This window comes from Odocoileus virginianus, chromosome 27 (assembly GCF_023699985.2).
Source record: "Odocoileus virginianus isolate 20LAN1187 ecotype Illinois chromosome 27, Ovbor_1.2, whole genome shotgun sequence".
In the NCBI taxonomy this organism is placed as follows: Eukaryota; Metazoa; Chordata; class Mammalia; order Artiodactyla; family Cervidae; genus Odocoileus; species Odocoileus virginianus.
This window is the reverse complement of record NC_069700.1, coordinates 17329560-17353889: the sequence shown is the minus strand read 5'-3', so window position 1 is coordinate 17353889 and position 24330 is coordinate 17329560. Positions and strand designations below refer to the sequence as shown.

General features: G+C 39.3%; 2 protein-coding genes across 14 annotated transcripts in view; one reads left to right on the top strand and one right to left on the bottom strand.

Moving 5' to 3' along the window:
- Positions 1 to 24330, top strand: part of SLC17A1 (solute carrier family 17 member 1) — a 217157-nt gene that overhangs the window by 37377 nt on the left and 155450 nt on the right. For 3 of the 7 annotated variants that reach the window (XM_020886627.2, XM_070456253.1, XM_020886625.2), the window contains one exon: positions 12498 to 12748. The exons of 1 other annotated variant lie outside the window; for it this stretch is intronic. The gene's annotated coding sequence lies outside the window, so the exon portion shown is untranslated. Of the gene's footprint in view, positions 1 to 1072; positions 6709 to 6800; positions 11584 to 12497; positions 12749 to 24330 lie in introns of those variants that run through there. 3 more of the 7 variants (XM_020886626.2, XM_070456252.1, XM_070456251.1) reach the window with 3 other exon arrangements.
- The window catches only part of SLC17A4 (solute carrier family 17 member 4), a 30601-nt gene continuing 15190 nt past the window's right edge, over positions 8920 to 24330 (bottom strand). For 4 of the 7 annotated variants that reach the window (XM_020886615.2, XM_020886616.2, XM_070456246.1 and 1 more), the window contains 6 exons: positions 22803 to 22921; positions 22516 to 22677; positions 13300 to 13432; positions 13067 to 13214; positions 12139 to 12229; positions 10026 to 10842 (listed from right to left, as the gene is read on the bottom strand). In XM_020886615.2, coding sequence (XP_020742274.2) covers positions 10696 to 10842; positions 12139 to 12229; positions 13067 to 13214; positions 13300 to 13432; positions 22516 to 22677; positions 22803 to 22921 — 800 coding nt within the window. In that variant the 3' untranslated portion in view covers positions 10026 to 10695. Of the gene's footprint in view, positions 9580 to 10025; positions 10843 to 12138; positions 12230 to 13066; positions 13215 to 13299; positions 13433 to 22515; positions 22678 to 22802; positions 22922 to 24330 lie in introns of those variants that run through there. The other 3 variants (XM_070456248.1, XM_020886617.2, XM_020886618.2) reach the window with 3 other exon arrangements.

Sequence of the window (24330 nt, the reverse complement as noted above, 5' to 3'; positions counted from 1 at the left end):
ATTGCTGTTTAGAAATGGCAAAAATTTGGATCTGGAATTAAACATGTCTATCAGTGGCGTCTCTGTTAATACATTTTGTAGGTGAATGGAATATAAATAGTAGTTGAAAAATATGGGATCTCATACAAATATTTTAATATAGAAATTACTGAGGCCATTGTTATGAATAATCACATAACAGCACTAGGATATATTTCATAGGCATTAGCAAAAGTTCCTCTTCTGTTTCCAAGGTACAGAGTGGGCACAGCTATGAAAACAATCACACTACTCAGACCCTATAAATCTCCCTTGTTTGCATATATTTGACATATTAAATACTAAAAGTTATGAGTTTTCCATTATGTTATTTCCATGAGTTATTTCTACTCATTTCTGTTTATGTCCGAGCAGTCATTAGTGAATATTCTGACATTATATTACAATTTCCAAAAGATTTTGACAAGTTTATCTTAATTGGAAATTTAATTTCAATTTTGTAAAGCTATCACCCTTTTCCATTTTATGATTTTTACTCTTAACTGACTTTCTGATATTGATATTGCAACCTCAAACTTTGTGCATTTGTGCTTGTTTTAGATTCCCAGGAATACTTTTTCATAGTCTTTAAATTCCTGAGTCATTTCATTTGTATGTGTTCCGTACAAAAGATATATAGTTGGGTTCAATTATTTCACCCATTCTGAAAGTTGTCTCCTTTGTTAGCTGAGTTCCAACTGCATTCATTCCAATTAGAAACAGACTTCATTTTCTGTTATGTTATATTCTCTCTGTCCTCCTTTACTTCCTGCTCCCTTGCCTGCCTCTACTAATTTGGAAGGTTTATGAAATATTGTAAGTTTGGGTTGTGTTTGTACTCTAATTAAATCTTCTTTGAAAATGTGGTCATTTTCCCTTACCTTGCCATATTCTTTCTCTGCCTTCTTTTCCCTTCCAAAGTATCTAACACACTCGACTTTTCTAGTTACTTTTCCCTGGCAAGGACCGATTCTCCCAGTTCCTCAGACATGTTGTGGATAGAATTTCCTCAATATTCCTGTTTACCTGGTTGCTCTTTCCATCTTCCCATCAGGCTGCTGCCGGAGAGCCAGGAGTTGAAATCTGCTTTTCAGACCCTAGCCAAGCCCCTAGACAGCTCAGGGAACGCAAGCCCCAGTGATGTGATAGTTCCGGAGACGTTTTCCTCAGCCTTGTCTTCTGTTTTGACGTGCTACTGGTTGTTTCTTCCCTCACCTACGTCTTAAGGGGTGTCAGCCGTTAGGCAGTGCTCAGGCGTTGTGTTTCCGGAATCGGCGGTATTTCTCGCAGCGGTCAAACTGATACACTGTTGCAAAGTTGGTCAGTCTCCACTTCCCATCTTCATTTAAGAATCTGAGGGAAAAGAAGAAAGAGCTGAGTCACAGCCACATGTTTCTCCTCGAACCCAGAAGCCACTGCTAAAGGGCATGGGACGCCACAATTGCAAGGGTCTGTCTGGTTCCTAGATGCACTTCCTCCTGGTGGAAGGATAGAGCAGCCCCTGGCCCTGTGGCGTTACCCTCTCTTACTTCCAGAGGAATGCACCTACCTTTTCAGTCTGGTAGACATCTGTGAGTTGATTTCCCATGTCACTTTTTCATTTGGTCCTCATTGTTTTGAATTTAGCAAATAGTCCTTGTTGTTTGGGGCATGATGTAGTTCTCCAGTCTTTATAATTTTTTGATTTTGCCTTTTTGAATGTATTTCAGTGGGTTCCAGGTATAATAGTTGTATAAAGAGACATACATTCTGCCTGTGAAGTCCTTTAGAGCAAGGCTGCTTAACTTTTTTGTGATGGGCTTCAATTCAGAATATAATGCAGAGAACTCCAAAGGAGAATGATTATACTGAAAGTCATCAAAGATATTTAAAAGCGTGTTTATGATCATATATATGCTCCTTTATTAATTCATTAAATAGTGAGAACTAACTACCAGCCTAATAGAGCTACTGTAATTTCAAAATAGTGTTGAACAAAACAATGTATTTTGAGATATTGAGATATTTTGAGATGTTTGAGATATTGAGAAATTGATTTGTAATGTCATAAGAAAATATCTGTGATTTCATATATCAGTCATCAATACTGCTATTACTATGGTTTGTTACTTACATTCATAATAGATAGAAATGTTGAATTTAAACCAGAGGTTGGGTATATAAAGATGTAACTTTTTCTATAAAGTTCACAGATCTGAGATTAAAAGTCCCTGCTTTCTAATATTCAACCAGATAACAAATTTTTACAGCATTTTTATAAGTACTGAGAAGTCAGCTACATCATCAGGACTTCTAATTCTAAAAGAGCATTACATTGTGTTGTGTGTGGTGAGGTGTGTGTTTTGGGGGTGGAATGGGGAGAGAAGATGAATGATATCTGTATTCTGAAAGTTAAGACAATTCCAGGTCCTAATTAATAGACCATATAGAACATGAAAGAGGGTAGCATGGCAGTGTCCAGGAAAGTTGCTTTAGTTAGAGGTCCAAGAGATGACATTTGTGTTCAGTAATGAGAAGAGCCTCACAACAATCAGGGGAAAGAGTGCTTCAAGCATCAAAAATAAGCAAGGAAGCATCCCAGAGGTGGGAATGAACTGAGTCTGCCTAGCAGGGAGAACAGAGTGTGGTGGGGTTGGAATCTAGTGAGTGACAGGAAATGAGATTTGGAATTAGTTAAAAGCCAGATCCTGTAGTGCTTGCAGATCATGTGAAGGACTTGGTTTGAATTTAATTGTTTATAATTGAATCAATTAAATGCTTTTGAGGAGGGGAATGACTTGCCTGATTAATGCTTTATAGAGATCCTCTGGCTGCCTTCTAGGAAAAGGTCTCTAGGGAAACAAGAGTGGAGGCAGGGAGACCAGATTGAGGCTGTTTCAGAAGTTCATTCCAAAGATGCTGGTGGTGTGGACTAGGATGGAAGCAGAAGAAATGGTGAGAAGCAGTTAGATGCAGACTCTGGAGGCAGAGCTAGGCAGACATGGCAGGGAGATTATGGACTGTGCAGGAGAGAGAATCTTAGGATGGGACCTAGATTTTGGCATTAGCAACTAAATGAATCAGGATGTATATTACACAGAGCTCTCAGAATTTCATTCATGGTGTGTTGTCATACTTGTCTTTGCCACCTTACTGTTTTCCATAGTGGAGATACTATTTAACATTTCTATCAGCAATGTCTGAAGATTCCAATTTTCTGCATCCTTGTTATTTCCTATTTTGTTTTTGTTTTATTATATTCATCTTACTGGGTTTGAAGTGGTTTTCGTTTGCATTTTCCTAATGATTAATGGGGTTTCCCAGGTGGATCACTGGTAAAGAATCTGCCTGCCAATCCAGGAGACCCAGGTTTTATCCCCGGCTTGGGAAGATCCCCTGGAGAAGGAAGTGGCAACCCACTCCAGTATTCTTGCCTGGGAAATCCCATGGACAGAAGGGTCTGGTGGGCTACAGCTCACGGGGTTGCAAAAGAGTCGGACTTCACTGAAAACTAAACAGTGATTAATAATGGTGAGCATCTTTTCATTGCATTATCAGTCATTTTTATATCTTCTTTGAAAAAATATTTAAAGTCTTGCTCATTTTTCTATTGAATTGTCTTTTGTTGTTGAGTTTATATATTCTAGATACTAGATCTTTATCAGATCTGTGATTTGCAAATCATTTCTCCCATTCCGAGGCTGTTTTTTTTGCTTTTTGACTGTGTCCCTTGGCTGCACAGAAGTTTTTAATATATATGAAATCCACTTTATCTATTTTTTCTTTTGCTGCTTATGCTTTTGATATTATATATCTAAGAAGCCATTGCCAACTCTGAGGTTGTGAAGATTTATCCCTATGTTCCCTTCTAAGAATTTTATTGTTTTAGCTCTTACATTTAGATCTGTGATCTATTTTGATCTATTTTAATTTTTGTAAATGGTGTGAAGTAGGGATCCAAATTCATTCTTTAGAGTAAATTTAGCTATCCAGTTGTCCCAGGACAATTTGTTAAAAGACTATTCTTTCCCCACTGGATGGTCTTGGCATCCTTGTTAAAAAATCAGTTGATCATGGACACAGTGGTTTATTTCTAGACTCTGAATTCTATTCCACTGGTCTATGTATCTATCCTTATGCTAGTACAACTCTTGTCTTGATTACTTTTGCTTTGTGGAGAATTTTGAAGTGTGAATCCTCCAACTTTACTTTTCTTTTAAAAGACTGTTTTGGCTATTCTGGGTCCCTTGCGATTCTGTATCAATTTTGGAATCACTTTGTCAATTTCCACAGAGAAATTGCTGGAATTCTGATAGAAATTGCATTAAATATGTGGATCAGTTTCAGGAGTTTTTCCCATTTTACCAGTATTGAAGTCTTCCAATCCATAAACATCCATTTTTTTCATTCATTTAAATCTTCTCTCATTTCTTTCAACAAATTTTTTACTGTTTGAGTATAAATCTTATATTTCTTTTCCTAAATTTATTCCTAAATGTAGTCTGTTTATGCTATTGTAAATGAAATTAGTTTAATTTTTGGACTGTTTGTTGGAAATCTGTAGATACACGACTGTTTTATGTGTATTGATCTTGTACCCCAAAACTTTGCTGAATTCATTTATTTTTTATTGATTCCTTACAATTTCTATGTAGAGGGTTATGCCATCTGTGAATATAGTCTGATTTCTTCTCTTATAACCTAGACACCTTTTATTCCTTTTTTAAATGATTTCATTTATCTATTTTTAGCTGTGCTGGGTCTTCGTTGCTACACGAGCTTTTCTGTCGTGGTTAGTGGGGGCTGCTCTCTGGTTGTGTTGTGCAGGTTCTCATTGTAGCGGCTTCTCTTGTAGTGCATCATGGGCTCTGGGCTGCTCAGGCTTCAGTAGTTGCAGCTCTCAGACTCCAGAACAGAGTTGTATCACACAGGCCTCGTTGCTCTGCAGCATGTGGGATCTTCCCTGATCAGGGATAAAACCTGTGTCTCCTTCACTGGGAAGGCAGATTCTTTACCACTGCCTTCTAAATGAAGACCCTGCCTTCTATTTCGTTTTCCTGCCTACATGCCCTGTCTAGAACCTCTAAGAGGGTATTGAATAGAAGTGGCAAGAGTAGATGCCCTTGTCTTGTTCTTGATCTCAGGGGGACAACATATGTTTTAAAATTCTTTCTAAGCCTGTCTCCAACTCTGTGCTCACAAGGTTTTTACTTTTATCTAATCCTAAATGGTTTTAGAATCATATGGCTTTTTAAAAAATCATATCCTGAATAATATCTGTAAGGTACCCTAAAACACCTCACTTTGGAATTTTATAGCTGTTGTACATGGCCACCTATAGCTAGTCTTCAGTGTAACATTGTTATACACACTCTTAGAGAATTAGTCTGGAGAAGGCAATGGCACCCCACTCCAATACTCTTGCCTGGAAAATCCCATGGATGGAGGAGCCTGGTGGGCTGCAGTCCATGAGGTCACTAAGAGTCAGACACGACTGAGCGACTTCACTTTCGCTTTTCACTTTCATGCGCTGGAGAAGAAAATGGCAACCCACTCCAGTGTTCTTGCCTGGAGAATCCCAGGGATGGGGGAGCCTGGTGGGCTGCCGTCTATGGGGTCGCACAGGATCAGACACAACTGAAGTGACTTAGCAGTAGCAGAGAATTAGTCACCATACATTTGGCCAAATATAGGCCATCCCAGAAAAGAGGAGACAACAGAAACCTTTATTTCTTCCAGTGGACCATGTGCACTTAAAGCAGTGACATTTTGGTGAGGGATACCAACTTTTTTCTCAGTCATAGGTGAAATACCTATGTTACATAGCATTTTCCCTGCTGTGGAAAATAATGCATCAAGATTGCCTACCTTAAAGAAGTGTTTATATTCAGCTAACATGTAGAAACACATGTGGGGTACTTGTTGATAGTTATTAGGCAGTGTAACTGTTTCTACTGGGAAACCCAGAAGATGTCTCTTGTATGAATGGCTGTGTTTCAAGTGTGCCTTCCTCATTGTTGCCCAGATAGGCTCCCTGATTGAAACCCAGAGTAAGCACCTTGGCCACTTTCCTTTTTTGGGTTTTGGAGAACATTACAGCAGACGAATTAATCTGGACGCCTGCTAGCCAGATGAAGCTGGGTTTGCGTCCAGTTTTCCAGATAGCACTGTTACAGTTGCCACAGGTTTTGTTAGCTTGCTCTTTGAAAGAACTGGGATGCTTCTGAGTGGGACCCGTGTGTGTGGTTGGTGGAGTGTCACAAGAAGTTTCACTGTCATTTTCTTTGTAATAATATTAGTTACAGAGAATGGGAATTTGGTCAAATACAAAAAGTGTACCTTTGTGAATGCTGTGGATAAAATGTGTTCTTATTAGAGAGAGAAGCAATATCACACTACCTGCATCCCAGACCCCAAGAGTATGCAGTGTTTTTGTTTTCAGGTTACAGCATAGGTCTAGAGCAGATGGTGGGTGACTTCATACCACATGCCTGGACCTAGCATGATATTGACACAGAAACTTGTGAGAGTAGGGACAAGGAAGGAGGACAAAATGGCACCATTTTTAAGTCAAGAGGAGAGAGTGTAACAAATACCTGGGATAACCTGTAATTCGGACAAAGGAAACAACTTGAAAAAATATACAAAGCTGGACTATTCCTTCGAACTGTTATATAAAACTTTCTTATATCCACTGGATATCAGGACTTAGCAGTGACATTGTGTGAGCTTTTTGCTTTCTCTACACAACTTCGTGTAAAACAGAGTGTTTAGAGAGCCTGAGGCTGAACTCCTTATTGTAGGGGAGAGGGACCAGCACCTGAGTTGGGATTGAGGGTCACCGACTTCCAGTCACCAACCCAAGGAAGAAGATGATGTGGAGATTCCAAGGAGGCCAGTCCCCACCCCCACCTCCTGCCACCATGCCCACCCTGTGGCCATCTCTTTTGTCCATGTATTGTTGATAACACATCTGAAGTTTAAATTCAGATTTATTTGTCTTCTACTCTGCATTAAATGCTTTATGAAAGATAGTGAAATAAACCAAAAACAAGCACAAGAAGATAAGATTTTATTCTAAGACTTTGTGAAAGAGTTTTTCCACAATTTGCAGCTCTCACTCCTCCATGTCCTAGATGTATGGGCTACTGGAAAATTGAAGACAATTTCTGTGCTTAAGGACAGCCTTAAAGTAAGGGACAAAACTATTAGGCTGGCCAAAAAGTTTGTCCAGAGTTAAGTAAAAATAAAAGACACATTTTTTTTTATGTTCACCGAGAACTTTATTGAATAACATATTGAATGAACAAACTTTTTTGCCAGCCCAATATAAGTCAGGCCCAGGGAGAAATCACTTGTTTTCAGAAGCAACTAAAAGTGACAGATTAGAAAGAAACAAAAGGGCCTCGAGAAGGAAAAGAGGTGAATAAAGGCAGACATGGCTGGCTCATAAATAAACAAGAAACTCTGTGCCCTGATGGCAAACTTCTTACCCATCACCGATGAGAGCCTGGAGTTGACTGTGTGATAGCTATGGAATGGAGCAGACCTAGTCTCTCAATATCTTAATATCAGATGAGATAAGGAAGAGAGTCCATGGGTCTAAGTGATTCTGCTCTGTAAAACAAAGGGAGTTAAAGAAAAATTGGACCAAAATAGGATCCTTTTTTCCCCATCATTTCTTTCCTAATTTATGTCTCATACCACCCCAAAGCCATTTCACTGTTGACTCATTCAGGGATTCAACAAGTATCTTATATATACACACACACACACAAGTTTATTAGCACTTACTGTGTACAAGATGCTAATATCTTCTGTGTTAAAGATATTACAAAATAGTGTATGTCATGGTTCCTAAACCTTAGAAATGTACAGTCATACTAGGTAGAGGGAACTGTCATAAATGAAGCAGTTGTGGAATAATGTGTCACACCGGCATTACTCTGTGGGAGGTGATCGCCTTGCCTGGCTACCTGCAGTGTGTCTCACTACGTTTTGGTCCTCTTGTCTGACAAGAGCACTTTAGACCTTTCTCTTACCCCTTCCAAACAGAGGGCGACATAAAATAAAACCACTTCGTGGGCCTCTCCAGCTCCCTCCTGCCTCCAACATTTTCTTATTTTATACCATATTTCTAGAACGTTCTCGCCATCCACCTTCTTTATCAATTAACTATTGTTCTTCAAATCCTAGCAAAAAATTGAAACTTTGTTATGGAAGCCCTTCCTCATCTTCAGACTCATGCATATGCCCTTATCATTCACTCTCATAGCCTGGTGTACCTCTCATGATTTCATTCCACAGCCATTACACATTCATTTGTGTGGTATTTTGATTCAGAGTCATCCACCCTCCAGAGATGTTGAGGCTATATCTGGTTTTGGTCTCTGCCATTGCCCCATGTTATGTGTTGATGAATATTTATTTAGTGTTCATGTTGCCCACATGAGGGATTAATGAAAGAGGTATACCATACACACTCTCCAGATATTTGGGATGGAGTCAAGCCAGCACAGGGATTCAACTCATTTTTGGAAGACATGTTAACAGGTGAATATTAACTGAGGCCCTCTGAAGGCAGGTAGAAGCCCATCAGAGGAACCAAGCAAGGACATCAGAGACAGGAGTGGTGGCATGAACAGGTGTTTGAAGGAATAGGGGAGAAACTGGACAATGTTTGTTCACCAAGATTCAAGGGATCTGCATGGTGCTGCAAGCCAGATGTGAGGCAGAGGTCACGATGGCCAGAAAGAAGGAAAGAGCTGACCCTGGAGAGCACCCCAGCCCTGCAGTATTAAGAGGGGTTTCTGATTCCAAAGCTAGTCTCCACAGAAAGCAAGTTGTCTGAAATAGTTGAAGTTTACTACCCCACCCCATTCATTGCAAGTATGTTTCTTACTCTTGTTAAAATGGATTCAGTCATTTTTTAAAAACTTTTTATTTTGTATTGGACTATACCTGATTAACAATGTTATGATATTTACAGGTGCACAGCAAAGTGACAGCCGTGTGTGTGTGTGTGTGTGAGAGAGAGAGAGAGAAAGAGTGTGTGAATGCATGCTCAGTCAAGTCTGATTCTTTGCGGCCCAATGGCCTGTAGCTCAGCAGGCTCCTCTGTCCATGGGATTTTCCAGGCAAGAATACTGGAGTGGCTTCCACTTCCTACTCCAGGGGATCTTCTTGACCCTGGGATCGAACCTGCATCTCTTGCATCTCCTGCATTGGTAGGCAGATTCTTTACCACTGCGCCACCTGGGAATATCCTAAAATGGAGTCAGTCTTTATTGTCCATTCTGCTTTGACATTTTTCACCTGGGCATCCTATCCAAGCCAAGTCCCCAGGATGGCCCTGTATCCCTCCTTACTTAATTCCCTGCTCTGTCTTCCTGGTCCAGGACTTTGGATTTATACACTGTGGCTTCCATTGTTTGGGGCTTTCTTTTGATAGTAGTGCTCAGGATTCATCTTCTGGATGTTTGGATACAAGTCCTATTGTGACTGTCAGTCTTCACGCCCCGTGGTTCTGGCGTCCTCTTTTGCTTTGGTGAGAAGTTGTCCTCTAGCCTCTCTATCTTGTATCTGGATAACCAAAGAAAGATTGTTTCTCTATTTACAACACTCTCACAGCAAATGTGGGTCTTCCACACCAAGCAGTTCTCCAGTTCTCTGTGGACACCAAGATCCTACCTAACTCAATTTTGAGAACAGCTACTCAGACACCAATCAAAACAGTGGGTGCCCAAGGTACCCAGACTTCTGTTTGATTTATTTTCAGAACTCAGGGTCCCCATGGTCCCTCTTCAAATTTGATAATTTGCTAGAATGACTCACAGAACTCAGGAAAATTGTTTACCTACTGTTAATGGTTTATATACTAAAGGATGCATCTGAGGAACAGTCAAACAGAAAAGATGCCTAGGGCAAGCTATGTGGGAAGGGATGCAGGGCTTGCATGCCCTCTCTGGATGCACCATTCCCAGAACCTCTGTGTGTTTACCATTCCAGAAATCCTCAGAACCCCACTGTTAGGGTTTTTACGGAGATTTTATTGTGTAGGCATAATTGGTTAATTCACTGGCCATTGATGAATAACTAAATCTCAAGCCCTTCTCCCCTCCCCAGATGTGGGATGGCACAGCTGAAAGTTCCAACCTTCTAATCAAGTCTTGGTCTTTTTGGCAACCAACCCCCATCCTGAAGCTATCTAGAGCCCCCAGGCCCAGTCATCTCATTAGTATACCATAAAGACACCTTGGTCACTCCAGAGATACCGAGGGTCTTAGAAGCTCTTCTGTCTGGAACCAAGGACTAAGACCAAATATTATAATAAAAGATTCTTCTCTCTTTCCTATCACTCAAGAAATTAACAAGGATTTTAGGAGCTCTGTGCCATTATAAGAAATATGTATTTCATCTCTACCAAATATGTTGCAATAACAGTGAAAAGAGTGGAGAACACATAGAAATTCAGATACACCTATGCTCTCGGGAGCTTAGAGTTAAATAACCAACCTTCCCCTCACCATCCCTTGTAAAATCTCCAGGCAAAATTTTCAGTATGACATAGATGAGGTCTCAGAGAAGATACTGGAAGTAAAGTCAATTCAAGTTGAAAGGCTAATTAGTCAAGCAGGTATGAAAGGGGAATGTCCATGAGGGCAAACAGTGAACAACTAAGCGCTGGCATCCGAGGCGTCACTCAGTTCGCTCAGAAGTGTGTGCATGTCTGCATTTAGCCCAGTCCTGCACCTCTGCTTGGCCGAAAATGAGGTAGAAAATCAGGCCTAGTATGCCCACAGCAGCTGAAAGCAAGAAGACATTTCTCCAACCAAGCTCTGGATCCTGGAGACAGGAAACCACAAGTTATCATCAGTCTCCATGTTCTTGTCCATCCTGCTGCAGAAAGGCTCTGGCATTATGTTCCACTGACCCCCCCCCCCCCCAACTCTGCCCTAAATTATATATTCCTGATTGTTCCTAGAATTTCTGGTGCCCTGGCCTTTCCTCTGCTGGAATGTTTCTCCCCTCTGGTAGCCATTTGTCTCGCTCATGTGCTTGCTTCCCATTCTTATTTAAGTATTACTTTTTCAGCCACCCCATTTAAAACTGTAACCCTGCCCCATCTTACATGCCCTACTCTCCTCTCCTGCCTTACTTTTCTCTTAGCACTTACAATCATTCAGTATATCATGTTTTTGTTTAGTTTACTAGTTTTCTATTGCTTTTTTCCCCTACCATATCGACCTTATAAGGGCAGGGACTTTTATTTTATTCATTTAAACATTGCATGGCACATTCCAATATCCATTGCATACTTGTTGAATGAATGAGTGAGTAACAAGGGAAACAAAGGCAATTTGAGAATTTCTATTTTAAACAGCCATTTTCTGACAGTGTCTTAGGGGCTGGAAGAGAACTGAAGCTTCAAACAAAGAAACGACTTCATGTCAAGAAAAATACCCTTTCTTTGTTATTCTCTATTCATTTTCCTGGCTTACTGGTAGAAACCACAAGAAACTTAAAGAATGATTGTCATATACATATTTCTCACATAAAGTCTTTATCAAGTCTGAGTCATATGAAGTTGTCATCAGATGAATTTGTTTATTCTGACAATTTTAAATGCACCTCCCAGGACAGAAGGTTGTATGAGTGTAAAAACACTGTGTAAGCAATATTGGGCAGAGGAATTGCTTTACTAATCACTGGTCAACATAAGTGAAGGTGCAGATTGCTCCTTCACTCTGTCATCTACTCAGCATCTCACTCTGTAAATATTTGTTGGCTTCCTACATAGGATAACCAACTCTTTCCAGATTGCCTGGAACTTTCAAGGTTTTAGGATTAAAAGCTTCACATCCCAGGAAAGCCCTCAGCCCCAGGCAAATCAGAATGTTGGCTATTCTATACTTTACAAGAAATGCTGTGATTATTCCTAGAAAATTTGATTATTAGCATGAGACACTCATCTTCTAACAACTCATAAAGCATAAACTCATACAATGGAGCATTCTCCTTCACTTCATACCCTGAACATGTGGTGATTTCTCTGCTTAAGATGAGTCTAGGGAGAGAATGAGAGGCTGGGTGACCTTTCTAGGTGACTTTGGTGACTATCATCAGAACAGTTGATCTTACCTGACTGATCAAAAATCCATTGACCATGGGAGAGATGGCTCCTGCCATGTAAGAAAAGATTTGTGATAGTGCCCTGAGTAAGGCACTGTACCTGGGAGAAAGCAATATTCCTGTGTAAGCATAGAGTTCATATCAGCTGATCTGTTGCCACTCTGTGCTTATCTGGGGATTCCTGGGGCTGTGTTGGTCCTTAGTCAAACCTGAATGGAATGTATTAACTAGTGATGCATATAATCCAGTGCCAGGATCTGGGATTTCCAGGGGGCTATAAACTGTACTAACTTGTCAACATTCTTTATACCAAACGTGCAAATTGATGGCTGGCACCTACTTCATATGTTCTCTTGGCTTCTGCTAAGAAGCCTTGTTTTTAGGTATAAAAGATCTCTCATTGGATGAGTCATTGGCTCCCCTGAGACTAAGGTATCTCCCATGTAATTTGATGGTTCATTATCTGAAGAGGAGGTGTGTCCTGTTGACTGTGAACAGTGCGTGGATGGTCCCTGGGAGCTGCACTTGGAAGCCTCGGTCATCTCTGATATTTACCTGTATCAGAGGTAAATGTTTCTCCTGCTATCCTCTGCCCACATTAAAGGCTTACATAAGCATACCCTCTGAAGTTTACGAGTCCTTTCAGTGACCCAGTCCTGTGTAACTGCTGCCTTCCCCAACAGAAAGAGATCGGCGTGAGTCTCCCACAGTTCAACTGTGAGTGCAGCCACTGGTGCCTGTTTTCATCTGGAAAAACTAATTTAATAGTGGTTGACGAGCTTTGAGTCCCTTCCAGGAGTTGTTTGGATGAGGGGTGGTGCTGAAATTTCCTATGACCCATAGTACATGTCACATTTTGCTCATGTGTGTCAGAGCAGATTTAGGGATACTGGATATGAACTGAGCTTCTGTGAGGATCAGGCAAAAGGGTCCCTACCGAGGAGCAATATCCATGAAGTTGACAAGGGCTCCTGATTGGGCGAAGCTTTTGAAGGCAGAAGAGATTGTCAAGAAGGCTATGGCAGTGCTGAAGCTGGATCTAAGCCAGAAAACAGATGTGAAGAGCACAGCTGGGAGGAGAACCCCTGGGGCAAGAGAACAAACAAAGAGTGAATAGGAAGCCTCTCTGAGGGTCCCACATCCACCCACTGTATCCACTTCAGTTCTTACCTATAGCAGTGAAGAGTTTCCTGATGGTACTGAGTCTGAGGACTTTTCTGGAGAGGAGAAAATCTGCCAGTAGACCTCCAGGGACAACGCAGATACAGGCAGAAGCAAACGGCAGGGCTGACAGTATCCCACTCTGAGAACCAGAACTGAGGTGAAGTGCATGCCTCACTACAGCCACCATGACATAGATTGATCCCTGGGTGGACTGTCTACATCTATAGCTTTTCTTGTATATACATAGCACCTTTAATAAAAACTTAAGTTACTGGAATGAGCCAATATGATTTTAGTGTCTGAGGAAAAATAAGCATTAAGTTCAAGTTGAAAAAAATGGACTAATGTTGTCATATATAAGGATCTTGTGGAAATAGATATTAAAAAGAACAAAAGCTAAGTAGAAAAATAGTCAAAAGGTATGAAAGACAAGTTACAGAAAAAAAAAAGTGATTCCTAAACATATTAAAAGGTAACCAACTTCATAATAGTAAAACTATTGTGAGAGAACATTTTGTCAAATTGGCAAGAGTGCAACAGTTTTTTGACATGATCTGTGGTGATGCCAAGGGGAATCAGGCACTTCCAAATATTAATGCCCAATTGAGGGCAATTTGTTAATAAATATAAAAGTTTATAGAGGAGGGAGATCAAGATGGTGGAGTAAGAGGATGCAGAGCTCACCTCCCCATGAACACATCAAAAATACATCTACATGTGGAGCAATTCTCACTGAAAACAAACTGGAGACTGGCAGAAAGACTGTTATCCAACCAATGCTGTAAGAAAGATCTACACGGAAGTGGGTAGAAATGAAGAGAAGTGATCGGATCAGGACTTGCATCCTTAGGATGGTACACACAAGAGAGAGAATTACACAGGTTCGGAGATCCTCCCTGGGGAGTGAGTGGTGAGAACCACATACTGAGTGCTACACCCTGGGGTCTGACACCAATAGTACAATTCCCCTTAGCTGATTTGAAAAATAGTGGGATTGATAGCCAGACTATAAAAAAAAAAAAAGAGAGAGAGAGAAAGAGAAACCTAGACTCCACTTACGAAGAGAATGCACACACTTGCTTACTCCCGAAAAAAGGCAGAAGCAGCAGATGGACACTGACAAGGACCCTGGCTGGTTTCCCACCACCGCGTAACACACACACAACCTGAGCAGAGCACCTGCTGCAGCCCCTCTTGCTCCCAGAGCAGCTCCACGCTGGGGAGAGGGCTGCCACACCTGAGAAGAGTACGCAGTTGTGAGGGAAAGAGGCAGCTCAGACTAAGCGTAACGTCTGAACATTGCTGGTGCCTATGAAGGCAGCAGATCAGGACCTGTCCAGGACTCTGACTGGTGGGCTGGGACTACCCCAACTCATGTCAAGCACCCACTCCAGCTCCTCTTGCTCCAGCACTGTTCCTCCCTGGGCGAGGGTGCCAGTGCTGGGAGTGGGGAGAGCACACACAGAAGGAATGTAACCAGATCAGACCAACCCTTAAGGCTTTTGACCCAGAAACTTGGGACCCACCCAGCCACCCCCACACCAGCAGTGTGGTGTTGGCTGTCAAACTGAGGAGAAGCCCTGGCTCACAAGTGGCTCTTGCTCTAGCCCTTCCACCTCTAGTTCTACCTCTTACTCTCGACCATGGGGAAGCGTGACTCATGTTCAACACTGAACCTAGCTTTCCCACCAAAGACCCTGGGCACAACAGACTGCACAGGGATGCTTCTACATAAGGACACCCCTTCAAGTTTGAGATAGGTTAACTGTTTCACTTAATTTCATAGATACAGAGAAGATTAAGCAAAATGAAAAGACAGAGGAATTTAATTCAAAGGAAAGAATATGAAAACCCCTGGGGGAAAAAAAACAACTAATGAAACAAATAATGTATCAGAGTTCAAATAATTAGTAATAAGAATGCTAATCTGAATTAAAGAAATAGATAAACATAGTGATAATTTTAACAAGGAGATAAAAAATATTTTTTAAAAAGAGCCAGCCAGAACTAAAGAATACAATAATTGAAATTAAAAACCTATTGAAAAGAATTAACAGACTAGATGATACAGAAGAATGCATATGTGATCTGGAAGATAGAATAATGGAAATCAGCAATCAGAGCTGCAAAAAGAAAGATCTTTTAGAATGCGTTTGAACTTAAATGACTACCAGTTTAAAACAAGTAGATACAGGTAAACATACATGAGCCTAATAGTAACCACAAATCAGAAACTTACAGTAGATACAGGAAAAAAAAGCGGAGGCGGGGGGGATGTGCGTGAGAGAGAGAAAGGAACACAAGGATACCACTAAAACATCAAACCACAAGGTAATAAACTAAAAATAAAGGAGTAGAAAAGAACTACAGAAACAACCAGGAAACAAGTAACAAAATGGCAATAAGTATATATCTACCAATAATCACTTTAAATGTCAATGGGCTAAATGCCCCAAACAAAAGACACAGGGCAGATAATTGGATTAAAAATCAAGACCCATCTGTATGCTGCCTGCAGAGACTCATTTCAGAGTTAAAAGACACATACAGATTGAAAGTGAGGAGATGAGAAAAGATATTTCATGAAAACAGCATGATAAAATGGTGGTAGCAGCATTCATATTAGACAAAATAGACTTTAAAACAAAATCTGGAACAAAAAAAATAAAGGGGATTATATAATGATAAAGGGATCAATACAAGAAGATACAACACTTTCTAACATATATTCAACAGGAGCACCTAAATATATAAAGCAAATATTAACAGACATAAAGGGAGAAATTGACAATAATACAATAATAGTATTAACGCATCAGTTACATTAATGGACAGATAATTCAGACAGAAAATCAGTAAGGAAACAGTGGTCATAAATGACACAATAGACCAGTTGGGTTTACAAGACATTCCATCCAGAAACAGCAGAATACACATTGAAAAGTTGCACTTGAAATGTTCTCTAAAATGAGGGTACAAAACAAGTTTCAACAAATTTAAGAGGATAGAAATCATATCAAGCGTTTTCCCTGACTACAATGGTATGAAACTAGAAATCAATTATAGGAAGAAAAAATAGGAAAAACAAACATGTGGAGACTAAAGAACATTCTACTTTTAAAAAAAAAGTGTCAATGAGGAAATCAAAGAGGTATTCAGACAGTAGCTTGAGGCAAATGAAAATGGAACCACAATAATCCAAAATCTATAAGATGCAGCAAAAGCAGTTCTAAGAAAACAATGAAAACATGACAATTCAAAACCTATAGGATGCAGCCAAAGCAGGTCTAAGAGGGAAGTTTATAGCAATACAATCCTACCTCAGGAAACAAGAAAAACATCTAATAGACAACCTAACTTTACACCTAAAATAACTGGAAAAAGAAGAACAAAAAACCCCCCAAATTAGTAGAAGGAACGAAATCATAAAGATCCAAGCAGAGATAAAAAGAAATGAAAGAAACAATACTAAAGATTAATAAAACTAAAAGCTGGTTCTTTGAGAAGATAAACAAAATTGACAAACCTTTGGCCAGACTTAAAAAGAAAAAAAGAATCAAATCAAAATTAGAAATGAAAAAGGAGAGGTTACAATAGACAATGCAGAATTACAAAGGATTATAAGAAACTATTATGATCAACTATATGGCAATAAAATGGATAACCTGGAAGAAATGGACAGATGGACAGATTCTTAGAAAAGTTCAATCTTCCAAGACTGAATCAAGAAGTAATAGAAATTATTAACAACCCAACTACAAGCACTGAAATTGAAGCTGTGATCAAAAATCTCTCAGAAAAGCTCAGGATCAGATGGCTTCACAGGAGAATTCTGTCAAACATTTAGAAAAGAGTTCATGTCTATCCTTCTAAAACTGTTTCAAAAAATTGCAGAGGAAGGAACACTTCCAAACTCATTCTACAAGGCCACCATCACCCTGGTACCAACGCCAGACAAAGACAACACAAAAAAAGAAAACTACAGGCCAATGTCAGTGATGAACATAGATGCAAAAATCCTCAACACAATTTTAGCAAACAGAATTCAGCAACACATAATAAAGCTCAAACACAATAATCAAGTTGGGTTTATTCCAGGGATGCAAGGATTATTCAGTATATGCAAGTCAATCAATGTGATACACCATATTAACAAATTGAAGGATAAAACCATATGATAATCTCAATAGATGCAGAAAAAGCCTTTGACAAAATTCAGCACCCATTTATGATTAAAACTCTTCAAGAAATGGGCAAAGAAGGAACCTACCTCAACATAGTAAAGGCCATTTATGATAGTAATATAGTAGTAGTGAAAGTCATTCAGTCGTGTCCAACTCTTATGACCCCATGGACTGTAGCCTGCCAGGTTCCTCTCTCCAAGGGATTCTCCAGGCAAGAACATTGGAGTGAGTTGCCATTTCCTTCTCCAGGGGATCTTCCCAATCCAGGAATCAAACCCATGTCTCCTGCATTGCAGGCAGATTCTTTACCAACTGAGCTAGTAGGGAAAGCCTATATATGATAAGCCTATAGCAAATATTATCCTCAATGGTGGAAAACTGAAAGCATTCCCCCTAAAATCAGAAACAAGACAAGGGTGTCCACTTTCACCACTATTATTCAACATAGTTCTGGAAGTCCTAGCTACAGCAATCAGAGAAGAAAAAGAAAAGGAATCCAGATTGGAAAAGAAGAAGTAAATCTCTCACTGTTTGCAAATGACATGATACTGTACATAGAAAACCCTAAAGACAGTATCATAAAATTACTAGAGCTAATCAGTGAATTTAGCAAAGTTGCAGGATACAAAATCAATGCACAGAAGTCACTTGCATTTTTATATACTAACAATGAAAATTAGAGAAATTAAGGAAAAATCCTATTCACCATTGCAACAAAAAGATATCTGGGAATAAACTTACCTAAGGAGACAAAAGAACTTACAAAGAAAATTATAAGACACTAATGAAGGAAGTCAAAGATGACATAAACTGATGGAGAGAGATTCCATGTTCCTGGATAGGAAGAATCAACATTGTGAAAATGACTATACTACCAAACACAATCTACAGATTCAATGTGATCCCTATCAAATTACCAATGGCATTTTTCACAGAACTAGAACAAAAAATTTCACAATTCATATGGAAACACAAAAGACCCCGAATAGCCAAAACAGTCTTGAGAAAGAAGAATGGAGCTGGAGGAAATCAACCTTCCTGAGTTCAGATTATACTACAAAGCTACAGTCATCAAGACAGTATGGTGCTGGCACAAAAACAGAAATATAGACCAATAGAACAAGATAGAAAGCCCAGAAATAAACCCATGCACCTATGGGTACCTTATTTTTGACAGAGGAGTCAAGAACATACAATTGGGCAAAGACAGCCTCTTCAATAAATGGTGCTGGGAAAACTGGACTGCTATATGGAAAAGAATGAAATTAGAGCACATCTTAACACCATACACAAAGGTAAACTCAAAATGGATTAAAGACATAAATGTAAACCAGAAACTATAAAACAATTAGAGGAAAACATAGGCAGAAGACTTGATGACATAAATCAATGCAAGATCGCCTATGACCCACCTCCTAGAGTAATGGGAATACAAACAAAAGTAAACAAGTGGGACCTGATTAAATGTACAAGCTTTTGCACATCAAAGGAAACTATAAGCAAAGTGAAAAGACACCCTCAGAATGGGAGAAAACAATAGCAAATGAAACAACTGACAAAGGATTAATTTCCAAAATATACAAACAGCTCATACAACTCAATATCAGAAAAACAAACAACCCAATCAAAAAGTGGGGAAAAGACCTAAACAGACATTTCTCCAAAGAAGACAAACAGATGGCTAACAAACACATGAAAAGATGCTCAACATCACTCATTATTAGAGAAATGCAAATCAAAACTACAATGAGATACCACCTCACATCAGTCAGAATGGCCATCATCAAAAAGTCTACAAACAATAAATGCTGGAGAGGATGTGGAGAAAAGGGAATGTTCTTGCACAGTTGGTGGGAATGTAAATTGACACAGCCACTATGGAAGATGGTATGGAGATTCCTTAAAAAACTAGGAATAAAATCACCATATGACCCAGCAATCCCACTCCTAGGCATATACCCTCAGTAAACCAAAACTGAAAAAGACACATGTATCCCATTGCTCATTGCAGCACTATTTACAATAACTATAACATGGAAGCAGCCTAGATGTCCATCGATAGATGAGTGGATAAAGAAGTGGTAGTACAGATACACAATAGAATATTACTCAGCCATAAAAAGGAACACCTTTGAGTCAGTTCTAATGAGGTGAAAAACCTAGAACTTATTATACAGAGTGAAGTAAGTCAGAAAGAGAAAGATAAATATCATATTCTAATGCACATATACAGAATCTAGAAAAATGGTACTGAAGAATTTCCTTACAGGGCAGCAGTGGAGAAACAGACATAGAGAATAGACTTATGGACATGGGGAGAAGGAAGGAGAGGGTGAGATGTATGCAAAGAGTAACATGGAAACTTAGGTTACCATATGTAAAATACATAGCCAATGGGAATTTGCTGTATGGCTCAGGAAACTCAAACCCAAGCTCTGTATCAATCTAGAGGGATGGGATGGGGAGGGAGAAGGGAGGGAGGTTCAAAACGGGGGGGAATATATGTATACCTATGGCTGATTCATGTTGAGATTTGACAGAAAACAATACAATTCTGTAAAGCATGTATCCTCAAGAAAAAGAAAAAATAGTTCTAAGAGCAAAATTTATGGCAATACAGGCCTTTCTCAAGAAAAATCTCACAATCTTGTATTTGAAAGTACAAAGTGTCCAGAGTCAACAGAAGGAAAGAAATAATAAAAATCAAAAAGGAAATAAAATATAGACCAGAAATAAATAGCTATAGAAAAGATCTGTGAAACCAAAAATTGCTTTTTCCAAAGGATAAACAAACTTGATAAAGAGCCAAGATTACCAAGAAGAAAAGAGGACCCAAATAAAATAAGAAGTCAAAGAGGAAAAATAACACTCAATACCATAAATACAAAAAAAAAAAAATCCATAAGAGAATACAATGAACATATGCCAACAATTTGGACAATCTAGAAGAAATGGATACATTTCTAGAAACATACATAACTGAACCAGGAACAGACAATCTGAACATACCAATCAGTAGTGATGAAATTGAATTTGTAATTAAAATAACAAACTCCCAGTAACAAAAGTCCAGAACAAAATGGCTTCACAGGGGAGTTCTATCAAACATATAAAGAAGAGCTAATACCTACTTTTCTCAAACTATTCCAGAAAAATGGAAGGGAGGGAATACTCCCAAATTCATTTTATGAGGCCACCATTACCCTATACCAAAATCAGATAAAGACCCTACAATAAAAGAAAACTATAGGCCATATCCTGATGAATATAGAAGAAAATACCCTAAACAAAATATTAACAAACCAAATTTGATGATATATAAAAAGAATCATACCCCATGATCAAGTAAGATTTATTCCAGGAATACAATGATGAGTCAGTATTCACAAATCAATCAATGTGAGACATCATGTTAACAAAAGGAACAGTAAAAATCACATAATCATGTTAATAGATGCAGAATAAAAGCATTTGACAGTTTAACAGCCATTCATGATAAAAATTCTCATCAAAATTGGAACATATCTCAACATAATAGAAGGCTAAGAAAACAGGGCATTTGGGGGACAGGAATGAGAGTAAAATTTTTCACCATGTCTTTTTATATATTTTTTAAAATGCTATCATTTCAATTCCTAAATCAAAATGTTATTAAAGAAAATGCAACATCCTTTGTTGTACATAATCCAGACAATGAAAAGGATCTCACTGTCAAAGGGTCCAAGATGTTTATTTTACAGATGAGTAAACCAAAGAATGGAGAAGGAAATGGCAACCCATTCCAGTATTCATGCCTGGGAAATTCCATGGACAGAGGAGCCTTGCCAACTATAGTCCATGAGGTTGCAAAGAGTTAGGCACAACAAAGAGTGGACAAAGAGTTGTAGTGACAAAAACAATAACAAACCAGGACCATCAGGTTACTGAGAAAAATACCCTGAGACCAATGGGACTCAAGGCCTCTTGATTTCTCAAGCTGGGGAAACCCTACTGTCTGTTCTCAATTTGCCCTTCTAATCATTCCCTCATCACCCTCTTCCTCAGCCTTGGTTTCTGAGATTAAAGAGCCTACCCCACTTCACACCAGGGACCAATCACTTCCAACAGCTCTCAGCACTGGCATCCTGCTTGTCTAGACCTCCTGTCTTCCAATTCCTTTGCCTGGGATTCTGGTTTCAATTACCTGCTGCTGGCCCGCCCTTCCTCCTTTGGGAAGACCCATAGCTACTCTGTCCTTGGGCTTTCTGATCTCAGTTCCTCCAGACTGTTTGCATGTATGCCCTCTAGACTCTGACCTTGGGAAAGGTCAGTTCTTTGTTGACCACTTAGCGTGATTTCACCAGATGAGCCCCACTTTTTGTACAAAGGATAAGAATGAAACACTAATTCAGTGACCTAGTGAAGTGTCACTTACAAGCTAGAAGATGATACACCCTTCACCAATTTCGAGACACTCATCTGGCAGGAATTGATAGGCTCTTTTCAGCCATTCAGAGCATCTGTTCACTTTGTGAAAATGTGTACAGAGAAAGAAAATGTGTACATATAGAGAGCTGTACACATGTGCAGTTTTCACACTTTTCTTAATATATGTTACACTTGAATAAAAGTTTTTCTAAAAAAAACATTTTCCACAAGTTTTTGGTACAAGTCCTATTTGGAACTTTATGTCCTTTTAATGTTGTAACATTGTTTATGCTTCTCTGTCACAGCCTTCTCAAAGGCAAATTTTGTTTTATTGTTTTATCACTTATGCTGCCAGCAGAATGTCTTGTTTGCAAATGTTGATTGGATTGAACATAAAAATTTCTGCATAGGTCCCTTAAAAAATATGCTATTCTATGAATGGCAAGTTGACCTAGAGCCATACCATTCTGCCCCCAATAAGCATGTTGACATGTTGAACTGACTCAGAATTCAAGTGAATCAGGTAGCATTTCCTCCATGAAGACCCTTGGCCTAAACCTGTGACTGTAGGAGAGAGAAGGGATTATATATAAAGCAACAGAAGAACAGAATGAGTTTTCTCCATACTTACATCTCTGATGTTAGCTTGAAATACAGAGGTGATGAACGTTGGTAAGTATGATGTCTGGACAAAAAAATGCCAGAAGTCACTGAAGTAAAAGATGAGAATGCTCCAGAGTGGTAGTGATTTGATCATAGCTTTAATGGGAAGAGACCAGCCTGGTGGAGAACCCTGGAAGAAAGTACATATCAATATCAGATATGTATCTGAAGATCAGAACTCTGCTCTACTGAAGTCTTCACCACTGAGACATCCAGACAGACATGGGGAAATGGCAGAGGAGTTCCCCAATGCACCTCTTGAGCCAGTGAACAGACGATATATTCCTTCTCTCTAGTGCTAATAAATGGATGATTCACAGGGTCATCATAAATGACAGCAAACCAGAGAAAAGAACAGACACAGCCAATTCCACCTTAAAAAAAAAAAAAAAAGAGGTTCTACTTAGCACAGAATTGGACTTCTATCAGTTTGATTCTGCCTTGAGATGATTCCTGTGGTTAACAGAATGGCCCCATACTCCCCTCCTTCCTGCACATATCCCTTGCATATCATAGATGGAGGGTACTTCCTTACCACTTGACTTTGGTCTTGGCCGTGTAACTTGCTTTTGCCAGTGAAATGGGGCAATTCAGAGGCCAGGCTTTTAAGTAGCACTGCGTTTTTTTCACTCGTCCTCTTGTGTCTTAGCCATTGGCATGGGAAGAACATGCCCCAGCTCGTCCACTCTCTAAGGTGGATAAGAGACACGGAGAGCAGACCTGCGGAGCTGTCCCACAAAACTAAGAGACTCAATGTTGGTTGTTTAGAATCACTGAGTTTGGGGAGGTTTTGAAATGCACCAGTAGTAAGGCCATACATTGTTGCTAAAAGTTATTAGTGTGTTCATCCCATGTACTTGAAAATGCCCTCACTGTTGAAGTTACCAGTCAGCATCCCTCCTGCTAGTCATGCTTCACAAAGTTTATGTTGTATTAAATCTTTTCTTATTTATCTCTAACACTTAATGGTTAGCAGCAGTATATACAGTATATATGCAGCTGAGGTAATTTGCCCAGGTAATTTCTGGATATAGAATGAAATTAATCCTCAGTAAAGAAATTGTTTAATATATACATTATTACAGTGTTGGACAACTCAACATGATTAGTATTGTGTGGAAACATTCATTCCCTTTTTAGAATCTTAAGAGAGTCTTATTTTCTTCACTTGTTAGCTTGTTGTTTATACAGTCCTTCCCAAATATAGAACAGCCTGCCATATACCAGGCGTTTTGCTTCATGTTGAGAATATAAGAGTATAAAGACATGATCTTGTCATCAAGAAACTTAAAAGCAAGAGGGGAGGGGAGTGAGAGAGATGAAAATTAGCCCTATTACATGTTAAGGATGGAGGATGTTAGCACTGATTCAGCAATATTTACTGAGTTCTTATTCTGTATATATTACTTACCTTTTCCCAAAACCAGGAGCACGGTAAGCCTCTCTCATTCCCTGAAAATTTTGTAACCTGCCCTTCTGAAAGTCTCCATGACAGAGCCTTTGAAGACTGATATGCTATAGAATAGTAAGCAATCTTCATACACTTTTATTCTCAGCAGATTTACTGACCTGATGTTATAAGAATCCTGGATCTAAGACTACTATCCTCTAATGAAAACACCAATGAGACCAGTAAGTTCCACTGGAATCAGGCCAGTTTGCAGATGGGATTCTGGAGAATGTTTCAAAAATCAAACAAAGATTAGTTGAAAGCATTTGGGAAGATTTCACACAGGGCTGAGTAAAGGCAAAATTGTGAAGTGGTAGAATGTCATCTCTGGAA